Below are 12013 nucleotides of genomic sequence, written 5' to 3'. Positions count from 1 at the left end.
GTAAACATCTGCGAAAATGAGTATGTGTGGTAATGTCGAGGAATTTATTGTGATATATTGCACTGTAATGCACCTTATCAATTAAATTACAATATAATTACAGAATTTAAGACGATAGAATATTACATCATGAAACCATTAAGTTGGCATCAATGAAGCAGTTTTTTTCAAAAAAGTGGCGAATAAACAGAAAAGTAAAAGGACAAGAAACACGTTACAAAACAGTGTAAGAAAAATACATATAAGATCAGGAAATAAAATGATTTTTTTTAGAGTTTTGTGTGAATGTGTGTTCCAGGCCTTGACCCAGCCCTTTTATCAATTGCCAGCCAGTTAACGGGCTCATGCATCACCATTTCAAACACTATTATATACACACACTGCACCCTGGCACCTCGCATGAGGGTGTGCGTGACGTGTGAATGTGTGCGTGCCCATGTGTGCACACTCTAGTGGCTTCCTTCTGAAGCATGCCTGCCTTCGCTCCGCTCAAAGTATCAGCTTGGCGTTAATAAATTGCCATAATCCAATCTCATTTCTAAAAAATACCTGTGGGAGTGGGCAAACAAACAAGGACAGAAGAAAGCGAAGTCGAGGTCTGGTATGAGGGAGAGGGGGAGAGAAATACAAGGGGCCGCAGCAGTTTGTTTTAATCAACTTGGCAATGAATTAGAGAATTAAATGGCAGCTTAGTCTATCACTGAATATACACACACTCACAGGCAAATAAACTCTTAAATAAAATAGATACAGTTTGGCAAAAACAAAATTGCAAGAACACATGGTCACGTCCACATGCCGCCCCTTTCACATATACTTTAACGTACATTACACACATTAACACGTCTTCACACACACATACACTCACGCACATGGAAGGAAGGGGCCCTTGATAGCAAGGCTTAGCAATAACCACGATGCGTTGAGTTGAGGAGCGTTGGCCGGTTTTGCATTTCATACAAGCTCGCTCTTCAAAGACACACAGGGGAGAGAGTGAAACCATTTATCACAAAGAGACGCACAACGGCTGGAAGCACCGCCAGCAGAAAAGCCTGTTTATTTTGGCTGGCATAACACTTTGGGGTATAGATGTGTGTATTTATGAAAGGGGAGTACGCACATGCCTATTTTGAATGTGCACACAATTTATCTACTTGCAGCAATGCTTAATTTTGTTAATATTTTAATTGACATTTTGTTACTTACAAACTTACATGTAAACAGCAATATAGTCGAAAGTTTGGAAACTCCTGACTTTTCTGTAAAAATACACCTTTGAAGGATGCAGAAAACTTAAGGCCCGTTTGAGTACACCTAAGGATATGTGATTACATGTGTTTTAATGCTGTTATGAGCCATATCTGACTGAGCAAAACAAATATGTCACTTAAAACCTGTAGTGTAAATCAAGCTGAAAATATTAAACACATTGTATGATGATTACTTTATTTACCGATAAATCAAACATACAGTCGTGGTCAAAAGCTTACATACACTTGTAAAGAACATAATGTCATGGCTGTCTTGAGTTTCCAATAATTTCTACAACTCTTATTTTTTTGTGATAGAGTGATTGGTGCACATACTTGTTTGTCACAAAAAACATTCATGAAGTTTGGTTCTTTTATGAATTTAATATGGGTCTACTGAAAATGTGACCAAATCTGCTGGGTCAAAAGTATACATACACCAATGTTAATATTTGGTTACATGTCCCTTGGCAAGTTTCACTGCAATAAGGAGCTTTTGGTAGCCATCCACCACAAGCTTCTGGTTGCATTTTTGACCACTTTTTGACATCACATGGACAAAGATAAGACCTTCTGAAGGAAAGTTCTGTGGTCAGATGAAACAAAAATGTAGCTGTTTGGCCACAATACCCAGCAGTATGTTTGGAGGAGAAAAGGTGGCCGTGCGCGACCCGAGGGTCCCTGGTTCAATCCCCACCTAGTACCAACCTCGTCATGTCCGTTGTGTCCTGAGCAAGACACTTCACCCTTGCTCCTGATGGGTGCTGGTTAGCGCCTTGCATGGCAGCTCCCTCCATCAATGTGTGAATGTGTGTGTGAATGGGTAAATGTGGAAGTAGTGTCAAAGCGCTTTGAGTACCTTGAAGGTAGAAAAGCGCTATACAAGTACAACCCATTTATCATTATTTATCATTTATTTAATCCCAGGAACACCGTCCCTACCGTCAAGCAAAGCATAGTGGTGGTAGAGGCCTTTAATCCCAGGAACACCACCCCTACCGTCAAGCATAGTGGTGGTAGTATTATGCTCTTGTCCTGTTTTGCTGCCAATGGAACTGGTGCTTTACAAAGAGTAAATGGGACAATGACAAAGGAGGATTACCTCCAAATTATTCAGGGCAACCTAAAATCATCAGCCCGGAGGTTGGGTCATGGGTGCAGTTGGGTGTTCCAACAGGACAATGAACCCCAAACACACGTCAAAGGTGGTAAAGGAATGGCTAAATCAGGCTAGAATTAAAGTTTTAGAATGGCCTTCCCAAAGTCCTGATTTAAATGTGTACACAATGCTGAAGAAACAAGTCCATTTCAGAGAACCAACAAATTTAGCCGAACTGCACCAATTCAGTCAAGAGGAATGGTCAACAATTCAACCAGAAACTTGCCAGAAGCTTGTGGATGGCTACCAAAAGCGCCTCATTGCAGTGAAACTTGCCAAGGGACATGTAACCAAATATTAACATTGGTGTAGGTATACTTTTGACCCAGCAGATTTGGTCAAATTTTCAGTAGAACCATAATAAATTCATAAAAGAACCAAGCTTCATGAATATTTACTCTTCAAGTATGTGCTCCAATCACTCTATCACAAAAAATAAGAGTTGTAGAAATTATTGGAAACTCAAGACAGCCATGACATTATGTACTTTACAAGTCTATGTAAACTTTTGACCACGACTGTATGTCAGAAAAGGAAGGCAGTACATACTCTGTTCTGGCTGCTAAATGACAAGTTACATCCATCCATTTTCTACCGCGTGTCCCTTTTGGGGTTGCGGGGGGTGCTGGAGCCTATCTCAGATGCATTTGGGCAGTAGGCGGGGTACACCCTGGACAAGTCGCCACCTCATCGCAGGGTCAACACAGATAGACAGACAACATTCACATTCCCACACTAAGACCAATTTAGTGTTGCCAATCAACCAATCCCCAGGTTAGTAATGATAAACAAAACACATTGTACACCTTAAAACGAGCATTAAGTAGTTTGAGCAGTAATGACACACTGCATGTACACAATTTATCGGGGGTTTTTTTGTCATAAAATTGTTTACCGGTACTTAGTGGTACACTTCTTTTACAGTTAAGCATTATACAAATGTTTGCTTGTACAGTTAAGAGGGTTTTATGATGGCGACAGTGTAGGAACCTAAGTACTATTTCATTTATACTAATTTACATTTGTATAAAATATGCTTTATTGTGATGAGGTGGCAACTTGTCTAAAGTGTAGCCCGGCTTCCGCCCGAATGCAGCTGGAATAAGCTCCAGCCACCCCCGCGTTCCCGAGAGGGACAAGCGGGATGGATGCTTTATAGTTATTCAGATAAAAAGGGAATATTTACTTTATTTAAATATGGAAATGTTATAGTGCATGTTTAAGGTAACTAAGTCAGACTTTATCCATCCATCCATCCATCTTCTTCCGCTTATCCGAGGTCGGGTCGCGGGGGCAGCAGCCTAAGCAGGGAAGCCCAGACTTCCCTCTCCCCAGCCACTTCATCCAGCTCTTCCTGTGGGACCCCGAGGCGTTCCCAGGCCAGCCGGGAGACATAGTCTTCCCAACGTGTGCTGGGTCTTCCCCGCGGCCTCCTACCGGTCGGACGTGCCCTAAACACCTCCCTAGGGAGGCGTTCGGGTGGCATCCTGATCAGATTCCCGAACCTCCTCATCTGGCTCCTCTCGATGTGGAGGAGCAGCGGCTTTACTTTGAGCTCCTCCTGGATGGCAGATGAGGAGAGCCCCGCCACCCGGCGGAGGAAACTCATTTCGGCCGCTTGTACCCGTGATCTTGTCCTTTCGGTCATAACCCAAAGCTCATGACCATAGGTGAGGATGGGAACGTAGATCGACCGGTAAATTGAGAGCTTTGCCTTCCGGCTCAGCTCCTTCTTCACCACTTCAGACTTTAATGTGTTGTAAATTATTATGTTTGTGTAAATAATTTAGATATGTACTATTTCATATGTCTTTTGTTAAATTGAAGGGTATGCTGTGCATATAAGGCGGAAGGATCTGTGTGGAGAAACATTTTGGACACTAATGCAGTCAGGTATAGTGAAGTGGAGCCACATACTATTTTGATCTTTCTCTTATTTCATCGCTATATTTCTTCATATACCTCTTTTTTATTTCTACATCGTTATCACTTCGCATCGTAGAATAATGTTTGAGTTTTCTAGTAAATATTGACAAAACGAAGAGCAGCGTCTGGAGTGATTTTTTTCCTTTCTTCAGCGAGGAAGTGGATGAGGAAGTCTCGGAGCATCAAGCTAACCTACAGACAGTTTGACCATGAAACAAATAATTTGCAATATTTCTTCTTCCATCCATCCATTTTCTACCGCTTATTCCCTTTTGGGGTCGCGGGGGGCGCTGGAGCCTATCTCAGCTACAATCAGGCGGAAGGTGGGGTACACCCTGGACAAGTCGCTACCTCATCGCAGGGCCAACACAGATAGACAGACAACATTCACACTCACATCCACACACTAGGGCCAATTTAGTGTTGCCAATCAACTTATCCCCAGGTGCATGTCTTTGGAGGTGGGAGGAAGCCGGAGTACCCGGAGGGAACCCACGCAGTCACGGGGAGGACATGCAAACTCCACACAGAAAGATCCCGAGCCCGGGATTGAACCCAAGACTACTCAGGACCTTCGTATTGTGAGGCAGATGCACTAACCCCTCTGCCACCGTGAAGCCCAATATTTCTTCTTAGGGAAAAATATTTCAAATACGGAAAATCACATTGTTCAAAATAATAGAGCATGCCCAATGTAGTGGCCAGTGAATGCGTGCACTTTACCTGTAACATGGGCTTTACACCGGCACTGTCCTGTCTGCTGGTTGCAGCTGGGAACACTTCCTGTAGAGGAGTTGACAGTTCCCAAGTCGCTGCAGTTACAACGACGGCAGCCCTCAGGATTGAAGGCTTGAAGACCATGCCAGCCAGGTAAGCAGTTAGCACAGCGGCGTCCTCTAACAGCAGTCTTGCATGGACAATGGCCTCCAACCTGAAGATATGAGGCGCAGGAAAGTTAGTGATGAGCAGTGATGACGGCATTGTAAAAAGGGAAGAAAAAAAATTGCAATAAATGTAGGTGAAACAAACAAAAAAAGAATACAATATTGTGCAGAAGTCCATTCGTGTCCGCAATTCAATTTCAAATGTGAACCTAATATGTAATATAAAGTTAACTCATTACATGCAAAGTGAGATATGTCAAGCTATCATTTCTGAACATTTTGATGATCATGGCTTACAGTTTAGGTGGCGATTTCTCCAGGGTGTACCCTGCCTTCCGCCTGTGTCCAGCTGCGATAGGCTGCAGCACTCACCGTGATCGCGAAAAGGACAAGCGGTGAAAAAATGGATGGATGGATGGATGGATGGATGGATGGAAGGAATGGATGGATGGATGGATGGATGGATGGGCTTCCAGTTTTTGAAAATCCAACATTTTCTGAGATTGTCAATTTGAGGTTTCTATAAGTTGTAAACCTTAATCATCAAAACAAAAATCAAAATAAGGTTTAAAATTTCTTGAGTTGCATTATATGAACCTATTATATATCAGTTTCACCTTGTAAATCTAATTGCTGGAATAAACAAACCAAGCACGATATTTCATTTTTTTTCACTTGAAGTGCCATTCATCCATTTTCTGCCGCTTGTCCCTCTCGTTCCTTTGAATTTTCAACAAATGACATTTTCACTCTTGAAAACTGAAGGTTTACATTAGTCAAATAGTTGTGTCACCTGGAAACACTCAGTGCTGCCATTGATGGTTCCAGCAGTGTGGCAGTCACAGGGCTGGCACACATGAACTGAAGCCGGATCGGACTGCTCCAACCTGAAAAACCCACTTATGCACTGCTCACAGTTCTTACCTAATCAAGAGAGAGAAAATGGGTAAAAATAGAGCCAGAAATCAAGGGACTAGCTAGAAAAAAACATTTAAAGATTAAGAGAGCCTTTCAAGCTATAAAACATTTAGGCTTCAACGTCATTCGTCTCAGTGGTAAAAGTGACTTGGCTGGAAATAAAACGCTGGACTGACAAGTACAAACAGACCAATACGGCAGCAGGTTGATGAAAGGACGTCGCCCTCCCAGCTTCAACAAGCACTTGCTATAAATTACACAATGAATAAAACGTCATGCCTTATATCTCGATGTGCAGACACTTAAAATATATATATCGGAAAATATATAAATCAACTCATTTTCATCTCCTACTCTCACATTAGTAACTCAAGAAGTTTCTAATGATCAAACACTTGAGTTAAATGGTGCACAATACATTACCAGTTGTATTGTGCATGCAGTTGTCACAGACTCCTCCCCCACCCAGGTATTGCTCTGCTGGTTGGTCATCCACCTGGGCTTCATAGTGACAGGAATGGGCATGGCCATGACACTGGCAAGGTCGGCAGTTCATTGGCTGCAGGTGATCACCTGACCGAAAGGGTTTGTCGTTGAAGAGGGGTGCGCAGCGTTGGCACTGGAAACAATACACAATTTATTACATAAATGTATTTAACTAGTCATCACACAAAAATATGCTTTTTGCCATCTATACCTTAAATTCCAAGGACTCAAACACATTTGGACAAAGTAAAATAGTTGTACAGTTGCATAAAACCCAGATTTTTTTTTTGTGTTTAGCAAAGACATTTACAATCAGATTAATCACACTTTTATTTATAATTGATGGATAATATAAATTAGCTTAAAAAGGACCGAATATTTCTTCTAGGAATTAAAAAAAAAAGTTTTAATTAAATGTATGTCTTGTATTTGCTTAAAATTTGGTAACAGTTTCATCTAAAGTCCTTTGCCAGCAAGCACACCAGTCGGAGTCTCCTCACTCATCTTTGCACTGACGTATGCATTGATCTGATCACTGACCGTATAACAATGTTTTAGGTGTCCATCCAAACTTAAGGTAAAAGGGAGCATACTGTTTGTGGTCAAAATAAATTGTGTGATTAATCTGCATTTACACATAAATAATGCAATACTTTTGTGATTAGTCAAAAGAGTTAACTTGTTAATTTTGATAGCCCAAATACAAAGTAATCATAGTTTCACACAATGCTATTAATTTTGTGGATTTTGATGGTCTATGACAGTGGTTCTCAACCTTTTTTCAGTGATGTACCCCCTGTGAATTTTTTTTTTAATTCAAGTACCCCCTAATCAGAGCAAAGCATTTTTGGTTGAAAAAAAGAGATAAAAAAGTAAAATACAGTACTATGTCATCAGTTTCTGATTTATTAAATTGTATAACAGTGCAAAATATTGCTCATTTGTAGTGGTCTTTCTTGAACTCTTTGGAAAAAAAGATAGGTTTTTATTTATATTAATAAAGGATTTTTGAATTGTTGCTATTTTTAGAATATAAAAAAAAAATCTCACGTACCCCTTGGCATACCTTCAAGTACCCCCAGGGGTACGCGTACCCCCATTTGAGAACCACTGGTCTATCAAATTAATAATGAAGACCTGCAGACCAAAAGGTAATATGAAATCAAATATAATGTATTGTTACTTAATGGAATGAGAACATCTCTAGCAGTAATTTTTAAAGTGGGAGGCACCTGAAGACCTCAATGGAGGCATAACAGCTTGAGATAAATAAGGAAGACACGTGTTCAGGGCAAAATAAAGCTCGGAGTGAGCAGAAAATACACAACAAAAATAATTTTTGGGGGGACTCGGGGAGGCCCGCTTTGTATTATATTCTCTCCAGAGGGCGGGGGCTGACTTTAAAAACCCATGGTCTATGCCAGGCTTGCCCAAACCCTTTGCCTCAAAAGGGCCAAAGTGAAAATGTATCAAAGGGCCGCAGGCCAAACACAGCAATTTTAGGTGTGAAACAAAAACAGCTTAAATTTAAATCTATCAATCAGTCAATAATTAATTTTATTTGGAACATGTTTATCGACCGTCCAAAAGGAGTGGGAAGAAGCACGGTTTGTCTGGTCCCACCCCTGTGCCATATGCAGCATTCAAATGTAAATTTAAAAAATAAAGTTCATATGGATTATTGGCAACTCGCTAACCTTGCAGACATGTCATCAATGATTGTGGGAGCTTGAAGAGGTCAGTATAAATATGTACAGAATTTGGAAAGCCATTCTTTTGGTGGGCCAAATGAAACAGGAAAATGGGCCAAATGTGGCTCCTGGGTCCCACTTTGGGCACCCCTGGTCTATGCAGAAAAACAGTGGCATGTATATAATTTAAAAAAACAAATGCAATTAATGAGTCACAGTAGGCGAAAGAAAGCGAAAGACAGAAATCAACAGCCCATGTTAATCAAAATCCAGAGAGACAGACACAGAGAAGAATAAACACAAGTGAATAGCGAACACTGAGATATTATACATGTTATAATAGAAGACTGTACATTTACACACAAATGGACACATTCACTCAGCGCAGGGAAATCAGGCCGCTAATGAGGAATGACTTGCAACAGCCAGCTCGCTCACAGGCCCACTTTCATGTCAAAATAAACATAGAAAGGTGTGTGTGTACATGAGAGAGAACGTGTGGGGGGGGATAGAAGGAGGGGATGTGAAATAAAAAATGAATTTTTCTGTAGCAAAGTGCAGCAGCAGAAGAGAGTTACAAGGCCTTTGATTTTGTTCAGCAGTCAGTACAAATTATGGTGGACAAGGGGGGCATCAAATGGGTTAGGATTAAAAATGTATTAAAAAACACAGGAGTTCCTCCCGAATGTGACACATGCAGACCTGCGCTGGGCCTATTAGGTATGACACAAAGAGGAGGGTGTACCGGGGGTAGAGAGCAGATGGAAATTGGGGGTAGGGTGGGATGGGCTCCTATGTTTTAAATTAGTCAGCAAGTGGAGGAAAATTGGAGGAAACTGGTGTGAACAGAAATGAAGGAAATACCTCTGTTTTGTTAAATAAAAGGCAGAACAACAGACTTATAAATTAGTAGAAAAAATATTAAACATATCAAAAACACTTTAGACACATTTCTTATTATCTATAATTAATCAGGCGTTGCCCGCAAAGAAGGGTGTACCACCAAATTCTGGGCCCCCACACACAAGACTGGTACCCCATCCCACCCTAAACTCAACATCGCCTCCCCATACGCAGGTATCTGATATGTCTACTTGCACTAAAAAAAAAACGAATCACTGTATGGATTTGGTTGAAACCAGCTTTTAAAACACATGTAATTAGGTTATTGATTTTTTTAAACAGGTTTAACATATCTCGAATACATCTAAATAAACCTCCCTAAATAATTTTTTTTTTTTTTAAAGAAAAAAAAAAAGTAAAGTGGCCAGAAATTATATAACCTGTCATTATTCCTTTAAATATGATTATAAATATGTCAAGTTTCCCTTAACTTCCAAGTGTAAGGTGAAGATGATCTGATACACATAATATAGGATTATCATCAGTGGATAATACGATTTATAATAATACATTATTATTAGAATCATGACTATATTATTATTAGTGCATCTCCTGGGAGTTAAGTCTCCACCTGTTTTTGAAAACTATAGTAAGACCTCTGTTTCTAACTTTATTCAAGGGTTCTTGAACGCACCACAGTTTATGCGATAAGATGCAAAAGTGAAACTTGTACATCATTTTCTAGCATGCTCCTAAATTTTTATTTTATTCTATCACCTCTCCTTGTTCCAATTTGCTGGTGCTTTGTATGAATGTTTAAAGGTGAGCTTTGATGACGTTATGGACACTTTTGAGCGAAGTGTTCTATGCTAGGTTTGCTGGTATCCAGGTGGAACGAACCATTTCATACAATAATTGGGGTGTAGGTTGTTAGAGATTTGATTCAAGCAAACCTATTATTGAACATTCACGGCTATATTATTTTATATAAACATTTTTGTCGTCTTTTTTTATCATTTAAATAGCAGAAAAAATTTCAAACTTTACAATAGCCCAGGGGTCTCATTTATTTAGCTTGCGTACGGACAAAAACCTGGCCTTTGTCTTTTTTCATGGCAAAGATGGAATGTATTGAGAGTTAAATGAGCGTGGAAATGTGCAGTGCTTTACACCAACTTCATGCTTTACGTACACACATTTTTGTCCAGGCATTGGAAAGTTTGCAGAAACATGGGGACTGCGAAGGAATGGGCCGCCTTTGTGTCACGTGGCTGCTACCGCAAGTAGCTCTCTTGTGTTGTAATAATACACATTTAATAATCAAACAGGAGTCAAAGTCTTTCATATCCTTTTTGATAGCACTGGCAAGTTTAAATGTAAAAGATTGCAAGCCAATTATTACATAATTTTCATATAAAACTAATCTGGCTGTGAGCAGTCCATTGTATGAACACATTTTGCTGTAAATTACACAAATTGAGTTTATATTTAAAGTTAAAGTACCAATGATTGTCACACACACACTAGGTGTGGTGAAATGTATCCTCTGCATTTGACCCATCCCCTTGTTCCAGGTGAGGGGAGAAGTGGACAGCAGCGGTGGCCGCGCCCGGGAATCATTTTTGGTGATTTTACCTCCAATTCCAACCCTTGATGCTGAGTGCCAAGCAGGGAGGTAATGGGTCCCATGTTTATAGTCTTTGGTATGACTCGGCCGGGGTTTGAACTCACGACCTACCGATCTCAGGGCGGACACTCTAACCACAAGGCCACTGAGCAGGTCTTTGGGTTGATCACCCACCTCTTCAAAGATTGTATGTATCATTGCCATAACTATCTTTTCAAATGGGTTGAAGCACCACTTTATCTGACCCGACCATTTATTTTTTATTTCAGCCGGTGCACGGTCCTCTTGGCACAGGGTCACAATCTCACTCCTCTGGTGTTCGCTGGCAACACAAAAAAGAAGCACCTCCCACTGAATTGTGACTGGCAGTGTCCGGAACTCAGGCACGTGGCTAATTTCAATATGAATTACATTTGTATATGGGGGCGCAGACATTTGCCATCAATTACAGGTTGATTGGAAAGTAACAAAGAAATGTGCATGGATTGGTGCGTGTGCACACTTCACTACATCTGAAATGTTTTCTTTCGTACGCTGTTTTCTGGATTTGAACACACGTCTATTTTTAGTAGGAAATCCCCACAACTCTTAATACATGGGGCCCCAGGACCCCTCATGTGCTCGAGGCTCCCAGGACTTTGATGCCACGTGGGCGTGTATCAACGCTTCCTCTTGGCAAGACATTTTGGCTTGAACTTTGTGGGAACAAGTTTATCTACTACGTTAACAAGGCAAAGGCCATAAAGGAGGACCAACTCCATATTTATTTTATTCAGTTTTTAGCTAATGTAGGTGTATACAACTGTTTGAGGTTAACAAAGAGTAAGTCCAATACATTAATTCACTCTATATTGGTGTGCAAATGAGAAAAACTCCAAAGCGAGCCCAACAACAGAGATGACAAGCATACATCATCATACTGCTGGCATACAGAGTATAAAAATAGTTGAAATTTTAAAACACAAAATAATGCCTCCCCCTGAAAAGAAACAAGAGCTAATATGTTTACCTGTCTGTATTTCTGTTGAGAGGGTCCTTCCTTTGGGGTAATTATTAACAAAATCATATAAGGCAGCAGGCTATTCTCTAGAGACATGATGCACACACACACACACTTGCACACATGAATACACTTCAGTGGGTAAAATATCCTGCACATCAATTTGAATGTTTGCATTTTTGTGAGAGTCTACATCTCTTTTTTGTATTATTATTCCTGCCACTTTCTC

General features: G+C 40.5%; 1 protein-coding gene across 1 annotated transcript in view; it reads right to left on the bottom strand.

The window, feature by feature from the left end:
* Positions 1 to 12013, bottom strand: part of ush2a (Usher syndrome 2A (autosomal recessive, mild)) — a 363320-nt gene that overhangs the window by 276021 nt on the left and 75286 nt on the right. The window contains exons 13-15 of the mRNA XM_061964341.2: positions 6561 to 6756; positions 6013 to 6143; positions 5059 to 5266 (exon numbers count right to left, since the gene is read on the bottom strand). Of these exons, the coding sequence (XP_061820325.2) occupies positions 5059 to 5266; positions 6013 to 6143; positions 6561 to 6756 (535 nt within the window). The remainder of the gene's footprint in view (positions 1 to 5058; positions 5267 to 6012; positions 6144 to 6560; positions 6757 to 12013) is intronic.

This window comes from Nerophis lumbriciformis, linkage group LG06 (assembly GCF_033978685.3).
Source record: "Nerophis lumbriciformis linkage group LG06, RoL_Nlum_v2.1, whole genome shotgun sequence".
NCBI classification, from domain to species: Eukaryota; Metazoa; Chordata; class Actinopteri; order Syngnathiformes; family Syngnathidae; genus Nerophis; species Nerophis lumbriciformis.
Note: the sequence above shows the minus strand (reverse complement) of the source record. Positions and strands in the feature narration are given on the sequence as shown.